Consider the following 17,851-nt stretch of genomic DNA (forward strand, 5'->3'; position numbering starts at 1 on the left):
TATGCAAAGCTATGTACACAGTGAAGTCCTTTAGTTGAAAAGTAGTTTCTATAAAAGGATACTTGATAGTGGAATTTTCTTTTTTCTTTTTGGCCGCTAGGCTTGTGGGATCTTAGTTCCCCAACCAGGGATTGGGTCCAGGCCCTCAGCACTGAGAGCATGGATTCTTAACCCCTGGACCATCAGGGAATTCCCAATAGTGGAAATTTTATAAAGGATTGGCCTACTCACTCTTTTCTTTTGCTGATGAGGGAACAGACATCTAAAGACCCTTCCAGTTCACAGAGATACACAGAGGCCACGTGGGGTTGAGAAGCCATGCTTCATGACCCTACGCAGGACCTCAGTCCACTGACTCAGATATTTAATACTGAAACTACTAAATTAATTGCTATCTGTTCTCTTAACCAGCTCTTTATTGTCAGCTTTAAAACAGAAGCCAAGATTACAATTCTAATGCCATTTACTTCTAATTATGTCAATTTTATTATATACATTATATTAAATCCACTATTTATTTTATTTAGGTTTTATTCCATTGAGCTTTTGGCTTGTCCATTAATAGGGCCAAGTTCCAACAGGAAAGAGACACTTTTCCATGGTGAAATCACAAGAATGTCCTGAATTCCCAAATGTTTTTTCTGTTGCTGTGACCCAGAGAAAAAATTCCTCAAAGAACAACAGTGGAGTCATTCCATGAGTGACTGTTTTTTTGGTTTTTTTTTTCACATGACAGTAATACAAATTATCCTAGAAATGGGAGGAGAAAAAGTCCAAAATCCTTACTTTTTTGGTCAGATTTCCCAGAGGAGCAAATATAACACAGTTCCTTTTTCTTTTCTGCAATTATTTTCTAATTAATTTGCTGCTGGTCCAGTTTAATTTTATTCATTTCTATGGCGATTGCATCATACCCAAATGAGCTTCCTCTTTCTATTGTTAGACAAACTTTCTCAAAATATTTTAAAATTTGCTGCTTCCTCTCTGTTCTGTTTTGTGGGTGAAGCATTTTATTCAGACACTTCCCTCTGAGTCCTCTTGACATATGAAGTTTAATGATAATCCGTGGGTGAGAGACTTGGAGAAAGTTTTGACAGTTGTAGGAGGACAGTTTGTGAGATGACATTTATTGTGTGCTACTGGCTTATCTACAGATGTGCCTCTGGTGTCTGCTATGCTAGACTTAGTAAGTTGTCATTAATGATAATGATGATGATGATAAACCCATTGTAATAGAGACCATTTACAGAGGTCTTTTCAAAAATTTTATTTATTTTTGGCTGTGCTGCCTCTTCATTGCTGTTCAGGCTTTTCTCTAGTTGCAGCAAGTAGGGGCTACTCTCTAGTTGTGGTGCATGGGCTTCTCATTGTGGTGGCTTCTCTTATTGCTGAGGCACAGGCTCTAGGGCTTGGGTTTCAGTAGTTGCTGTTCTCAGGCTCTAGAGCACAGGCTCAGTAGCTGGGGTGCAAGGCATTAGTTGCTCTCAGCATGTGGGATCTTCCTGGACTAGGGATCGAATCTGTTATCTCTTGCATTGGTAGGCATATTCTTTACCACTGAGCCACTAGGGAAGCTCCTACTATACGTTAAGTGCTTTACCTAGATTTTCTTAACTCTATTTGATAGATGAATTCCAAAACTTGTTCCTTCAACTTGTAAGCAGCAAGGGCTGTCTGAGTCCTAAGCTCTTACTCATTACATCCGTATTTCTCAAACTGTAATTCTCAGAACAGCAGTAAGAGCAGTACCGGGGCAACTGTCAGAAGAGATCTGGCGCCTTCAGGGCGGTACGCCAGCCATAGACTGCCAGCCATAGACAGGGGAAATTGTTAGAAATGCAAATTCTCCTGCTGCATCCCAGATCTGCTGAATCAGAAATGCAGGGAGTGGGGCCCAGTAGTCTGTTTTAAGCAGCTCTCTGAGTGATTCTGATGGATGCTGAAGGTAGAGCATCAGCTGCAGCATTCTATGTTTCATAGCAGCGGTCCCCAACCTTTTTGGCACCAGGGAGCAGTTTTGGGGAACACAATTTTTCCACACACCATGGCAGAGGGGTTGATTTTGGGAGGATTCAAGCACATTACATTCACTGTGCACTTTATTTCTATTATTATTACATCAGCTCCACCTCAGATCATCCTGTGTTAGAGTCCAGAGATTCTAACATTAGGCATCACACCTATAAGGAGGGAATTGGGAGGTTTTCTGGGAAGTGACTCCAGAAACTCTGGGTTGGTTGCCTGGTCAGGGGCTGGCTGGGACCTGTGGGTTCCTGTCTTTCACAGAATGTCTTGGACTTTTCCTGATTCTAGAGGCCCCCAGATCTCCAGGGGCTGGGTGGTTGGCCTTTCTCTGAATTCCCCTCAAAATCCAGCATCTGAGCTCAAACTGCCTGTGCCTGAACCCTATTTAGGTTATCATCATCCTCCAGTTCCTGCCCTGATCCCATGTAAAACCACTCTCACACTTTTCTAGTGACAAGGGAGAGGAGTGAGTGTGAATGTTGAGGGGTTGACTCCCGCTAGTGCTCAGACTCACCATGGTCCAGCTGCGACCCCAGCCCAAAGCACATGGTCTGACTCTTCAGAGGATGCCCTGTGCACCTGCTGACCTTCTGCTGTAATCCCAGACTGCTTCCAGTGATAATGCTGGAACTGAAATATGTGTTAATGTTAGTTTCCAATTGCTGCCATAAAAAATGATTACAAACTTAGTGACTTACCCAACACAGATTTATTATCTTAGGATTTCACAGGTCAGAAGATCAATAAGGGTCTCACTGAGCCAAAATCAATGTCCCTTCCTTCCTTTCTGGGGGCTCTACAGGAAAATCTGTTCCCTTCTGTTCTCTGCAGGAAAATCTGTTCCCTTCCAGTGGCTGCCTACTAGAAGATGGTCCGTTTCTTCACCTTGAACATCAATAATGTTGCATCTCTCTTGACCTTTCTTCCCTAGTCACATCTTCCTCTGACCACAGACAAGAAGAGTTCTGCTCACCTATGTGATCAGACTGAGCAGGACTATCTCCCCATCTCAAGGACCTTAACTTCATCACATCTGCAAAATCCCCTTTGCCACATAAGATAACATATTTATAGATCCTGAGATTAGAATGTGGATATCTCTGGGGCCATTATTCTGCCTACCAGAGTTTCCTCTTGTAGCACAGGGCACAATATTCTTTTTTAGAGACTATAGTTGCAAATTGCAAGAGATAGGAACATGGAGAGAAAATGAATTCATATATCATTTAGAGGACTAAACAAGCTATGTTTCCTTGATTCCAAGACCATTTACTGAAATATATATCCCTGCTTTGAAAATATTTTTTTGAGGGAAAAGGAAGCTCAACCATATTATAGGTATCCCTTGCTCAAAAAGATATATCCAGAATTCAGAAACAATACAATGGGATGGAAATGCATCACAAAATCAAAGGATACCATAATAATATCCATTAGTGTCTACTTCTCTTTTTATATCTGCATATTTGGTCTCAATAAGATATGACTATGAAGTAGGCAAGGTAGGAGATTAAGGCACATAGACGCTTAATGACTAAAGTTTTCTAAACAAATGCTGGGACCCAAAGCCAATCTTTGGGTCTGATGCCAGAACAATCTCTATTTTGTGAGGCACGTCTTTACAGAGAGATATTATTTCCTCAGTAATCAACGAGCTTTGGGTCACAGACCCCGGGGGAACCAGTGATTTAAAGTATTGGGAGTTCATTCAGATGTTAAGCATTGCCTGGAGCCTGAAAAGGTAATGTATTTCTGAACCTTTCAAATATATACAGGAACTGGTGTGACCGAATATGCAGTTTCCTTTGCTAATGTACTGCCTTCAGAGAAGCATCCTGATGTTTCATTTTCCAAATTAAGTGGGGTACTAAAAGTAAAATTTCCATTGTATGAGCATCTGAAATAGAAATATATGTCTACCTTTTTCTTGAAAAAGTTGGGAATCATTTTTCTTCATCATTTCTTTTAACTTTCCATCTTTACAGCTAGGAGGGTCAACCAGATGGATATAATAGCACCTCCATTCCATAGTTATGTGACAATCCATTTTAATTCATTGAACAAGAATTTCTTGTATATCCACTAGGTGTCAAGCACAATTCCAGGCAATGAGGCTACAGCAGAAAACACGAAAATTCTTGTCCCTGTGGAATTGACATTAAAATCCTTAAAACATGTGATAATATACTTAGAACATTGCTTGGTTCTGAGGAATAGCTGGAGAATTATTAGTTCTCATGATTATTATAACTATCAAGTTATGTAATATCTAAAATGAGCATTCTAAAGTTTTTTTTTTTTAAATAGGACACATTCCTCTGTATATTTAGAGAGGAGAAATGAGAAGTCCAAAGAGGCAGAAACATTTTGCTGTGGGGTTCTTTCATTAAGCATTCTTTAGCATCATCCTGTGGTGAAACCACTGATTTGGAAAGCCTGTTAACTGAGGCTTATTATTTGTGACTGTGCTGCACAGCTTGCAGGTTGTTAGTTCCCCAACCAGGGATTGAACCTCAGGCCCCTGCAGTGGAAGCACTGAGTCCAAACCACTGGACTACCAGGGAATTCCCTAACTGAGGCTTAAAAAGTTTTGCTAGTTTGTGCTGCAGCCAATGAGAAAAATTTACACAGAGAGAAATTTATGTGGTTTTCTTTTTTTCCTGTTTAAGTTGTTTCATCTCACTTCTCTCCTTCCTTCAGAGCTGACTGGTGATACACACTGGTGATAAGGACACAGACACCAGCCTTCTCAGGACTCTTGGTGTCCGCATCACTGTGACTCGACCTCATCCAGCTCTGCCTGCGGCTAACACTCAGGGTGTCTGTATTTCCCCTTCAGCGTCACAAAGAGGAAGCCTGGTCCGCCCAGCTGCTCTTTCTCCGCCCACAGCTCCACTGCAGTATATGGTTTAGCTGTACTTAAGTCACGTTGCCATCCCAAGTCAGATCAGCTGTAACTGGAAGTTCAAGCAAAGGCGTTGTGGGCACCAGTACCACTTACAGCAATGGTTGGTGGGCCGCCCTCAGACTCAGGAGGTCTTGGGGTGGGGCCCAGGAATTTGCATCGCTAATAAGTTCCCTCCAAATGCTATTGACTCTGCTGGTGAATCTTGTGTGTCTGTGTGTAGCAGATATATATATATATATATATATATATATATCTTCTTTACCCATTGCCGATGTTCACTAAGGTTGCTTCCATATCTCGGCCATTGTAAATAATGCTGCTATGAACAGTGGAATGCATGTATCTTTTCTCAGTAGTATTTTGATTTTTTCAACTGTATACCCAGGAGTAGAATTGCTGGACCATATGATAATTCAACTTTTAGATTTTGAAAACCTTCCATACTACTTTCCACAGTGGCTGCATCAATTAACATTCCCACTAACAGTGTTTAAAGGTGAACTTTTCTCCATATCCTTGCCAACGTTTCTATCTGTGTTCTCTTTGATGATAGCCATTCTGATGAGATCAGACCAGTTAATCCTAAAGGAAATCATTCCTGAACATTCATTGAAAGGACTGATGCTGAAGCTGAAACTCCAACACTTCTAGGAGTTTTATGGTCTTCAAAGCATTTTATTTTTGTATGTGGTGTTAGAGACAGTTTTAATTTCATTCAGACTGGAAAAACCGAGGGCCCAAAACATGGGGCAGGGACATCTAGGTGGAAGCCCTTGAGAAATGTGGCTTTGCAGACTTCCCTGAGCTTCAGAGCCTGCTGAGAACTAGTATTGAGTATGGAGAAGCAGCAGTTCCCTGATGTGGGAAGACCCTGAAGGTCTCCTTGCCCCAGGCACTGCCCCCACCCTCTTGGCTGCCAGGCATTATGCTAGTTAAGTCTCACTATGGCCAAAGTGAAGAAAAGCTGGGTCTCATGAAGAAGAAAAGAGATTTAAGTCTAAAGGAGATGCAAGAATTAACTAGCACAGTGGAGAAGCTAGAATCCCTCAGGCATTGTCCGTGGGAATGTAAACTGGTATAGACACTTAGGAAAACAATTTGTCAGCTTCCTCAAAAGGTTAGACACTGAATTACCATGTAACCAAACAATCCCACTCCTAGTATAGATCTAAGAGAAGTGAAACATATGTCCACACAAAACTTGTATACAAATGTTCACAGGCTATTCAAAGCAGCATTATTCATAATGTGCAAACAATCCAAATGTCCATCATCTGATGAATGGATAAATTAAATTTGGTATTTTGGCCATAAAAAGGAAAGAAGTGCTGATTTGTGTTACAACATGGAGGAAACTTAGAAGTATTATTCCAACTGAAAGGAAGCAGGCACAAAAAGCCGCATATTTTCTGATTTCATTCACAAGAAATCTCCAGAACAGGCAAGTCTATGGAGACAAAAAGACGACTGTGTGTTACCTAGGGCTGGGTTGGGGGATGAGGAAATAAAATGACAATTATTGAAATTTGGAGTTTCTTTGGGGAAGGTGATAAAAAAAAGTTCTAAACTTCAATTGTGGTGATGGTCATATAATAATCTGAGTATATGAAAAATCACTGAATTACATACTTTATAAAAGGGTGAATTGTATGATGTATTAAGTATAATTCAATAAAGCTCTTTTAAAATGAATTAACTAGCACATATGAACCATAGCCAGGGGAGTAAAACACTGGGCCCGAACCATGTGGGCATCTGATTGATAGTCCAAAATATAAGAATGGATAGCCAAGAATATACTGACTTGGAAGGACTCATTTTGGACTTGGGATTTCATACCTCAGCAAGGTCTCCTGGGATAGGGACAGACTCACTGCTGGATCTAGAAGCTGTGAGAAATCTGTGGCTAATCTAAATGAAGGTGAAATGCATGGGATGCTGAGTCCCATGGAAGAAAGGACTTCATAGTTCAGGGAAGTAGAAATGCTATTTGGATTTATTCTGAGAGGCTAGAAGACCCACCGAGCACCATATTCTATGGGAAGGTCCTGAGGACATGCTACCTGCCAAGGCATGCACGGGGCAGGGGGTGCCAGCATCAGTCAGCAGTTCAACAGGAGAAGCTCACATTGTCCTGGTCTCAAAGGGAGTATACTCTTTCTGTGCCCAGGAAAGTTTCCAATGAACTACAAACCACAACTGCCATTGGGGCACCTTGGACTGTTTGTGTTCAGGGGTCACCAGGCAAGACAGGGAGTCTCTAACTTGGCAGGGAAAATGACCCTGATTAACAGGAAAAGTGTGAGAACAAAGTTAGGAACAAATCTAGGGGAGGTGATGGAATTCCAGTTGAGCTATTTCAGATCCTAAAAGATGATGCTGTGAAAGTGTTGCACTCAATATGCCAGCAAATTTGGAAAACTCAGCAGTGGCCACAGGACTGCAAAAGGTCAATTTTCATCCCAACCCAAAAGAAAGGCAATGCCAAAGAATGTTCAAACTACCGCACAATTGCACTCATCTCACACGCTACCAAAGTAATGCTCAAAATTCTCCAAGCCAGGCTTTAACTGTACATGAACCGTGAACTTCCAGATCTTCAAGCTGGATTTAGAAAAAGCAGAGGAACCAGAGATCAAATTGCTAACATCTGCTGGATCATCAAAAAAGCAAGAGAGCTCCAGAGAAAATGTCTACTTTTGCTTTATCGACTACGCCAAAGCTTTGACCGTGTGGATCACAGCAAACTGTGGAAAATTCTTAAAGAGATGGGGATACCAGACCACCTGACCTGTCTCCTGAGAAATCTGTATACAGGTCAAGAAGCAACAGTTAGAACTGGACATGGAACAACAGACTGGCTCCAAATAGGAAAAGGAGTATGTCAAGGCTGTATATTGTCACCCTGCTCATTTAACTTATGTGCAGAGTACATCGTGAGAAATGCCAGGCTGGATGAGGCACAAGCTGGAATCAAGATTGCCACGAGAAATATCAATAACCTCAGATATACAGATGACACCACCCTCATGGCAGAAAGCAGAGAAGAACTAAAGAGGCTCCTGATGAAAGTGAAAGAGGAGAGTGAAAAAGTTGGCTTAAAGCTCAACATTCAGAAAACTAAGATGACGGCATCTGGTCCCATCACTTCATGGCAAATAGATGGGGAAACAGTGGAAATACTGACAGACTTTATTTTGGGGGGCTCCAAAATCACTGCAGATGGTGACTGCAGCCATGAAATTAAAAGACGCCTGCTCCTTGGAAGAAAAGTTATGACCAACCTAGACAGCACATTAAAAAGCAGAGACATTACTTTGACAACAAAGGTCTGTCTAGTCAAAGCTATGGTTTTTCCAGTAGTCATGTATGGATGTGAGAGTTGGACTAGAAAGAAAGCCGAGCGCCGAAGAATTGATGCTTTTGAACTGTGGTGTTGGAGAAGACTCTTGAGAAAGTCCCTTGGACAGTAAGGAGATCCAACCAGTCCATCTTAAAGGAAATCAGTCCCGAATATTCATTGGAAGGAGTGATGTTGAAGCTGAAACTCCAGTCCTTTGGCCACCTGATTCGAAGAGCTGACTCATTTGAAAAGACCCTGAAGGTGGGAAAGATTGAAGGTGGGAGGAGAAGGGGATGACAGAGGATGAGGTGGTTGGATGGCATCACTGACTCAAAGGAGATGAGTTTGATTAGGCTCCGGGAGTCGGTGATGGACAGGGAGGCCTGGCATGCTGCAGTCCATGGGGTCGCAAAGAGTTGGACAGGACTGAGTAACTGAACTGAACTGAAGTTAATCACTGAGTAAGTGGAAAAAATCGATGAGAAATCCCTAGGTGAGAAGGTTGAGCTAGGAATTAGAGTTAAAAGTACAGCTCAGCAATCAAGTCTGCACCACCTAGGACAATTTATCTAGAATTTTGCTCACCCTCCAGCCTTCCCTGGTGGCTCAGACAGTAAAGAATTTGTCTGCAGCGTGGAAGACCTGGGTTCTACCCCTGGGTTGGGAAGATCCCCTGGAGGAGAGCATGGCAGCCCTCTCTGAAATTCTTGCCTGGAGAATACCCATGGACAGACAAGCCTGGCAGGCTACAGTCCATTTCCAACTCCCACTTAAGGTGCTACTGCTGCTTTTCTTTCCCTTTCCATCTAATGAAGCTGAATTAAAGACCTTGGGCTTGGCAATGATTTGTACGTTCACTAAACAGCAAGACTGAATTAGAGCCAAAAGGGAGTTGGGAAAAAGGAAGTAGATCAGAAGGGTAACAAGGGGCCAGATTATGTAGGTTCTGGCAAGCTTTTGGGCTTCCCAGTAGGTCAGCGATAAAGAATCTGCCTGCAATGCAGGAACCCCTGGAGATGCAGGTTCGATCCCTGGGTCAGGAAGATCCCCTAGAGGAGGGCATGGCAATCCACTCCAGTAATCTTGCCTGGAGAATCCCATGGACAGAGGAGTCTGGGGGCTACAGTCCATGAGGTCACAAAGAGTTGGGCACGAATGAACAGACTTAGTATCCACACAGTAAGCTTTTACTCTAACTGAAAGGCAGAGCTATTACACAGTAGTGTGTGTGTGTGTGTGTGTGTGTGTGTGTGTGCGTGCGTGTGTGTGTGTGTGTGTGTGTGTGAATATTTATTTATTTGGCTGCACTGGGTGTTTGTTGTGGCACGTGGGATCTTCGATCTTCACAGTGGTCTTTGGGATCTCCCAGTTGTGGCATGTGAACTCTTAGTAGCATGTGGGATCTAGTTCCCTGACCAGGGATCAAATCCAGGCCCCCTGCATTGGAAGTGTGAAGTCTCAGCCACTGGAACCCTAAGGAAGTCCTCATCATACAATTTTGAGAAGGTATCTCACACTTTTCCTGTTCAGTTCAGTTTAGTTCAGTCGCTCAGTCCTGTCCAACTCTTTGCGACCCCATGGACTGCAGCATGCCAGGCTTCCCTGTCCATCACCAACTCCCGGAGCCTAATCAAACTCATCTCCTTTGAGTCAGTGATGCCGTCCAACCACCTCATCCTCTGTCATCCCCTTCTCCTCCCACCTTCAATCTTTCCCACCTTCAGGGTCTTTTCAAATGAGTCAGCTCTTCGAATCAGGTGGCCAAAGGACTGGAGTTTCAGCTTCAACATCACTCCTTCCAATGAATATTCGGGACTGATTTCCTTTAAGATGGACTGGTTGGATCTCCTTGCTGTCCAAGGGGCTTTCTCAAGAGTCTTCTCCAACACCACAGTTCAAAAGCATCAATTCTTCGGCGCTCAGCTTTCTTTCTAGTCCAACTCTCACATCCATACATGACTACTGGAAAAACCATAGCTTTGATTAGACGGACCTTTGTTGTCAAAGTAATGTCTCTGCTTTTTAATGTGCTGTCTAGGTTGGTCATAACTTTTCTTCCAAGGAGCAGGCGTCTTTTAATTTCATGGCTGCAGTCACCATCTGCAGTGATTTTGGAGCCCACAAAAATAAAGTCTGTCACTGTTTCCACTGTTTCCCCATCTATTTGCCATGAAGTGATGGGACCAGATGCCATCATCTTAGTTTTCTGAATGTTGAGCTTTAAGCCAACTTTTTCACTCTCCTCTTTCACTTTCATCAGGAGCCTCTTTAGTTCTTCTCTGCTTTCTGCCATGAGGGTGGTGTCATCTGTATATCTGAGGTTATTGATATTTCTCGCGGCAATCTTGATTCCAGCTTGTGCCTCATCCAGCCTGGCATTTCTCACGATGTACTCTGCACATAAGTTAAATGAGCAGGGTGACAATATACAGCCTTGACATACTCCTTTCCTGATTTGGAGCCAGTCTGTTGTTCCATGTCCAGTTCTAACTGTTGCTTCTTGACCTGTATACAGATTTCTCAGGAGACAGGTCAGGTGGTCTGGTATTCCCATCTCTTTAAGAATTTTCCAGTTTGCTGTGATCCACACAGTCAAAGGCTTTGGCACAGTCAATAAAGCAAAAGTAGATATTTTTTCTGGAGCTCTCTTGCTTTTTTGATGATCCAGCGAATGTTGGCAATTTGATCTCTGGTTCCTCTGTCTTTTCTAAATCCAGCTTGAAGATCTGGAAGTTCACGGTTCATGTACAGTTAAAGCCTGGCTTGGAGAATTTTGAGCATTACTTTGGTAGCGTGTGAGATGAGTGCAATTGTGCAGTAGTTTGAACATTCTTTGGCATTGCCTTTCTTTTGGGTTGGGATGAAAATTGACCTTTTGCAGTCCTGTGGCCACTGCTGAGTTTTCCAAATTTGCTGGCATATTGAGTGCAGCACTTTCACGGCATCATCTTTCAGGATATGAAATAGCCCAACTGGAATTCCATTACCTCCACCAGCTTTGTTTGTAGTGATGCTTCCTAAGGCCCACTTGACTTCGCACTCCAGGATGTCTGGCTCTAGGTGAGTGATCACTCCTTCGTGGTTATGTGGCTCATGAAGATCTTTTTTGGATACTTCTTTTGTGTATTCTTGCCACCTCTTCTTAATATCTTCTGCTATGTTAGGTCCATACCGTTCTGCCCTTTATTGTGCTCATCTTTGCGTGAAATGTTCCCTTGGTATCTCTGATTTTTTTGAAGAGTTCTCTAGTTTTTACCATTCTATTGTTTTCCTCTATTTCTTTGCATTGATCACTGTGGAAGATTTTCTTATCTCTCCTTGCTATTCTTTGGAACTCTGAATTCAAATGGGTATATCTTTCCTTTCCTCCTTTGCCTTTCGCTTCTCTTTTCTCAGCTATTTGTAAGGCCTCCTTGAATTGAGAGAGAAGGTTGACACTTCTGGAGAATCAAGAAAGTTTCCATCTTTGATAATGACGATTAATAATAGCAAACACTTAAAGGATATTTATTTTTTTATTTGGCTGCACTGGGGTCTTAGTTGTTATGTGGGATCTAGTTCCCTGATGTGGGATCGAACCCAGACTCTCTGCAGTGAGAGCTTGGAGTCTTAGCCACTGGACCACTAGGGAAGTTCCAATAGCAATTTTTTTTTTGAGGTACTGTGGAATGCTAAGCCTTGTACATCTTTATCTCATTTAATCTTCATAAAATACGTAATAAGGTGCTGTTATTATTCCCATTTCTCAGGTGAAGAAATAGTGGCTTAAAAGGTGAATACCTCTTACAAGTGGCTAGCTTTAAACACAATTCTTTCTGAGTCTAAAATCTGTATTATTTTCTCAACAATTTGGTTCTCTTTATGAGAAAGTGGTCATGATTATTGCCATTCACTCTTCCTTAACTAAATAAATATTCACTAAGTGTTTGTTAAGTGCCAGGTTTTGGCACTTTTGCTGATATAATGGTGAACAAATAAGCAGGATACTTGCCTTTATGAAGCTTATTGCATAATAGTGGGGCAGGACCATAAATCAAAGGAATTCAGGGCTCGATAGGGCAGCAGGCTTGTGTTGAGACTGATGAAGATAATCTCTGACCTGGAATCTATATTTGTGCACAGTTAATATGTAAAACCTTGGTTAAAGCATTGACCTTTTAGCCTCATCAACTGTAAAATGGGTATAGTAATAGTAGGTTTCTTGCCAAGTGGTTGTGATTTCAAATGAGAAAATGTGTGAAAGCTCTCGGCAAACTGCAAAATAGTCGGCAAGTATGAAAGGGCTTAAAACATATTTTTTCACCTTTTTTTCCCCCCAAATGAGATACAACTAACATATGACATTAATTTCAGGTACAACAGAATGATTCCATATTTGTACGTATTGCAAAATGGTCACCAAAGAACTTTCCTTTATATTAAAAAAAATTCACATATAAACTAGAAAGAATAGAACAATAAACACTCAAAAAAACCCCATAAACCAGGTTTAACAATGACCAAGTCATGGCTAACTGTGCTTCATCTCTAGCCATTCCCCCATTTACCAGAGTTTGAGAAGTAACTCCTTGGCAACAGTATGTCTTTTTATCTACCTATTATCTATTTCAATACATATATCTCAAAGGAAGAGATTCTTTTAAAAAAAACATACCCACAGGGACTTCCCTGGTAGTTCAGCAGTTAAGAATCTGCTTGCCAATGTAGGAGACAGGGGTTGCATCCCTGATTCATGAAGATCACACATGTCACGGGGCAACTAAGCCCATGAGCCACAACTATTGAGCCTGTGCTCTAGAGCTGGTGCTCTGCAACACCAGAGACGTCACCGTAATGAGAAGCCCATGCACTGCAACTAGAGAAAATGTTCGTTCAGCAATGAAGACCCAGTGTGGCCAAAAATAAAAATAAACAAACAGAGAAACAATTTAAAAATAAACACCCACAAGGGCTTCCCTGGTGGTTCAGTGGTTAAGAATCCACCTTGCAATGTAGGGGACCCTGAGCTCCATTCTTGATCCACGAAGATCCCAAATGCTATGGGGCTGCTGAGCTGGTGCGTCCTAACTACTGAGCCCATGCAATTAGAGTCCGTGCTCCTCAACAAGACAAGCCACCACGATGAGAAGCCTGCACACTGCAACTGGAGAGTGACCCTTACTCTCCACAACTGTAGAAAGCCAACGCGTAGCAATGAAAATACAGCACAACCAAAATAATATTAATTTAAAAAAACCACAATACCATTATCACTCTTAAAGAACTAAAACCAAAATTGACAGTAATTCTTAATTTTACAAAATATCATAATTTGATTTAATGGCTATATTTCCCTGATTATCCTAAAAAAATCTGAGATCAATAGGTTTGAATCCATATTTAGATAAGATTCATGTATATTACAATTGGCTGAGATTTCATTTTTAACCTATAGGTCCCCCCTTTTAGGTTTTTGTTTTGCCTTTTTTTTCCCCCTGAAGAAACTGGGTCCTATAAAACAGTGGGTCTCAAGCTTTAGTGTGCACCAGTTTAGTTCAGTTCCGTTTCTCAGTTGTGTCCGACACTTTGCGACCCCATGAATTGCAGCACGCCAGGCCTCCCTGTCCATCACCAACTCCCGGAGTCTACCCAAACCCATGTCCATCGAGTCGGTGATGCCATCCAACCATCTCATCCTCTGTCGTCCCCTTCTCCTCCTGCCCTCAATCCTACCCAGCATTAGGGTCTTTTCCAATGAGTCAACTCTTCCCATGAGGTGGCCAAAGTAATGGAGTTTCAGCTTCAACATCAGTCCTTCCAATGAACACCCAGGGCTGGTCTCCTTTAGGATGGACTGGTTGGATCTCCTTGCAGTCCAAGGGACTCTCAAGAGTCTTCTCCAACACCACAGTTCAAAAGCATCAATTCTTCGGCGCTCAGCTTTCTTCACCGTCCAACTCGCACATCCATACATGACTACTGGAAAAACCATAGCCTTGCTAGATGGACTTTTGTTGGCAAAGTAATGTCTGTGCTTTTAAATATGCTATCTAGGTTGGCCATAACCTTCCTTCCAAGGAGTAAGCGTCTTTTAACTACCTGGAGAACTTGTTAAAAGCACAGATTGCTGCGTCTGGTCTCCAAACATTCTGACTTAGAACTGAATCTCTAACAAGTTCCCAGGTGATGCTGATGCTGATGTTGTCTGGGACATCACTTTGAGAGCCACAGCCTGGATTTCTCTAACTGTATCCCCTGGAGAAGGAAATGGCAATCCACGCCATTATTCTTGCTTGGGAAATCCCATGAACAGAAAAGCCTGGCGGGGGCTACAGTCCTTGGGGTGGCAAAAGTGTCCCCCGCACAGTGGCTAAACCAGGGCAACAACAACAACAATCCCTTGCAGAGGGTTCCTTCAACACGTTCCTCTTCCATTTTTCTGTTCAGTGAAGCTTATTGAGGTGTCTACATAACAGCAATGGTTTAAAAATGAGGGTTTGAGACTTCCCCAGTTGTCCACCTTCCCATGCAGGTAACACTGGTTCCATCCCTGGTCGGGTAACTAAGATACTCCATGGCAAAGAGCAACAAAGCCCAGCGCCATAGCTACTGAGCCTGTGCGCTTTAGAGCCCGTCCTCCAAGAGAGAAGTCAGCGCTTGGATGAGAAGCTCTTGCGCCCCAAGTGAAGCCGCTGCCTGAGGTAACTAGAGAAACCCATGTGCCCAAGAGCCACAACAAAGCTCCAGCAAAGCCAAAATTATGTAAACAAACAAACAAAAACCCCTCAAGGTTTTAAGGTATGTGTTAGAGACCTAGTGTAGCTGGGTTTAAATCTCTTCAAACATTTATTTGCCTTGTAACCTTGGGCAGATCACTTAATTCTTCCGTGAACTGAATATTCAGGGTTCTCCTGAGGAGTAAATGAAATTTCAAAAAGTAAAATGTTCACCTAGCCTACTGCCTGGCAAATAAGTAGTGAAAGTCACTCAGTCGTGTCCGACTCTTGCGACACCACGGACTGTAGCCCGCCAGGTTCCTCTGTCCGTGGGATTCTCCAGGCAAGAATACTGGAGTGGGTTGCCATTTCCTTCTCCAGGGGATCTTCCCGACCCAGGAATCGAACCCATGTCTCCTACATTGCAAGCAGATTCTTTACCGACTGAGCTAGGAGGGAAGCCTGGCACATAACAAATGCTCAATAAACTTGATTATAATTTTTTCAACCAAAAAATAATAATGGGGCGCACAGGCTGCGGAAGCTCATGATTTCTGGGCTTTTGTTGTTTTTACGTAAGCAGAGCCAAGGAGGAAGGCTCTAAAGGAGACCTACCTGGAGAGAAATGGAGAGAAGCCAACTCTCAAGGCCACTTCTTAAGTCAGCCTGGGACTTGGCCCCTTTAAGGAGGGCGGGGACACGTGACCTACAGGGTCACATGGCTCGCGGGACAACATGGCTGCGCCCGCGCTAGGGCCAGCTCGAGGATGCGGCCCCGGGCTCACTCTCGTCCTCTCGTTGTCGCTGTTCTTGCTGCTAGGCTGGGCGGCGGAGGGCGAAGAGGCTGGGCCTGAGGCAGGCGCGCCGTCCCTCGCGGGCTCCTGCGGTTGTGGCAATCCCCAGCGGCCCGGGGCCCAGGGAAGCTCGGCAGCCGCGCACCGATACTCGCGGGAGGCGAACGCCCCGGGCTCGGTCCCCGGAGGGCGGCCATCCCCGCCCACCAAGGTGCTCTCTCGATTCCCTGATGATGGGTGGGGGTCGCCAGGTTCCTCGACAGGGTTGGGATGGGTAGACCAAGTGGTTGGAGGAGGGCACGTAAAGATTATAATCACATCGCCAAGTCGCGCACTGGCCGATCTAGTTTGATGAGAAGTTCCTCCGCCCTCCAAAACAACTGGGTCTTGGGGCTCTGCCTAATTCTGAGCATTAAGTAGTTTGGTTTGAGGACAGTTGTCTCTCCTTTTCTTTTCTCTTATTTCCTAGTTCCTCTTTCTTCAACCCTATGTTCTTGATGAGGTTCTCAGAATTTTAAGTTAGACAGATGTAGATTTAGACTTCCAGGTGGTGCCAGGGTAAATAATTCATTTGCCAATGCAGGAGATTGGGGTTTGATCCCTGGGTTGGGAAGATCCAGTGGAGTAGGACATGGCAACCCATTCCAGTATTCTTGCCTGGAAAATTCCATGGACAGAGAAGTCCTAGGTTCCTCTCATTAATTGTGAAGGAATCAGGACACTGGGTGTCAGTATCTGTAACATTGTTTTATATTTACCGGTAGTCTCTTACTGGAGATTCTGCTTCTTGAGGACTTGTCCTATTTATCCTGCTGTCCCTAGCACTTTAGCACATGTGCAGAACTAAGTAAAACAGTAGTAGTAGTTGTTGAGTTGCTAAGTCGTGTCCAACTCTTGTAACCCTGTGGACTGTATGTAGCTTGGCAGACTTCTCTGTCTGTGGGATTTCCCAGGCAAGAATACTAGAGCGGGTTTCCAGTTCCTTCTCCAGGGGATCTTCCCAACTCAGGGATGAGACCCGGGTCTCCTTTGTTGGCAGGCGGATTCTTTACCACTGAGCCGCCTGGGAAGCCTCCTGCAGACCTTACCTAATCTCTTTCCTTTCTGCCCCTTCAGTATTTCCATATGCTGACACAGTAGTATCTGTTTACTCTGATATAACAATTACTAAAGATACTTGTCTGCTGGTGTCTCACCCCAACTAGGTTGTGAGAATGATGGGGATCAGGACCATAATCTTGTGACTCCTTATAGAGTGTTAGGAGGTTGGTAGCTGGACTTCTTTTTGTTTCTCCATCCTGTGTTGTAATTATTGGCATTTAAATGTTTGTTGTTCCTCAAAGGATGCCCTGAATTATTAGCATTTATCTTTTGTGTGGTAAGGAGCTTTGGTTACAGTTACAGTGTGTGCTGGCCATATTCCTCTAACTTGAATGGTAATTGATAGTCTCCCCCTCCTTCTGTGAGAAAGACATTTGTTGCTCTGCCTTGTAGCAGGGTTGCTGTCTTATTTGCATGTACACTGGTCTGTGTCAAACTTTTACCAAGGACCTTCTGGCCAATACTGAACATTCCTCATTTTAAAAGCTCCAGTGTTTGATGGATCCCAGAATCGGATGTAGGTATCTTTTGAATTACATTTTTAAGATACGCTTTTGTTTTCATCCCTTTAGAGTGGTTTCATGTCCAGATTGAGTATTGTATGGGTCATCTTTGGCCATATCTTGCATTCACTTTAAACATTAATTAAACTAATTATATTTTGTTTACATGCGTTTATTTTATGTTCATTTTCACTTCCATTCAGTTTCTATAATGTTTGACAGCATTCCAAGTTATTAGTAAATTAACAATTGTTGAGAACACAGCTCACAAGCCTTGAAGGACTCCTAAACTTAATTCTTGAACGTGAAATGGACTTCTTATCAAAACATAGGACTTCTTAGGAGGCTATTCTTTGTCTCTCTATTTTCCTTGGTTTCCAATATTTTAGTTTATGTGCAAATGACTGTAGTCTCATTCTGACACTTACTGATTTATTCTGAATTTTGGAAGTCCAGTATTATGGGAGAGATACATAGTCCTA

The 17,851-nt window shown here is 43.0% G+C and overlaps 1 protein-coding gene and 1 long non-coding RNA gene across 5 annotated transcripts in view; one reads left to right on the plus strand and one right to left on the minus strand.

Annotated features, from left to right (window-relative positions):
- Positions 1-707: 707 nt before the first annotated feature.
- LOC145520784 (uncharacterized) lies at positions 708-15,652 on the minus strand. The gene is made up of 3 exons (XR_014064824.1): positions 15,587-15,652; positions 3,946-4,169; positions 708-2,655 (listed from the first exon to the last, which is right to left on the minus strand). It is a non-coding gene; the product is annotated as an uncharacterized LOC145520784 (long non-coding RNA).
- Positions 15,653-15,681: 29 nt separating this feature from the next.
- The window catches only part of SUMF1 (sulfatase modifying factor 1), a 92,803-nt gene continuing 90,633 nt past the window's right edge, over positions 15,682-17,851 (plus strand). For all 4 annotated transcript variants that reach the window (XM_081528219.1, XM_081528220.1, XM_081528222.1 and 1 more), the window contains exon 1: positions 15,682-15,976. In XM_081528219.1, coding sequence (XP_081384345.1) covers positions 15,707-15,976 — 270 coding nt within the window. In that variant the 5' untranslated portion in view covers positions 15,682-15,706. The remainder of the gene's footprint in view (positions 15,977-17,851) is intronic.

The sequence above is a fragment of the Giraffa tippelskirchi genome, chromosome 9 (genome assembly GCF_054371585.1).
Source record: "Giraffa tippelskirchi isolate mGirTip1 chromosome 9, T2T-mGirTip1v1.2.pri, whole genome shotgun sequence".
NCBI classification, from domain to species: domain Eukaryota; kingdom Metazoa; phylum Chordata; class Mammalia; order Artiodactyla; family Giraffidae; genus Giraffa; species Giraffa tippelskirchi.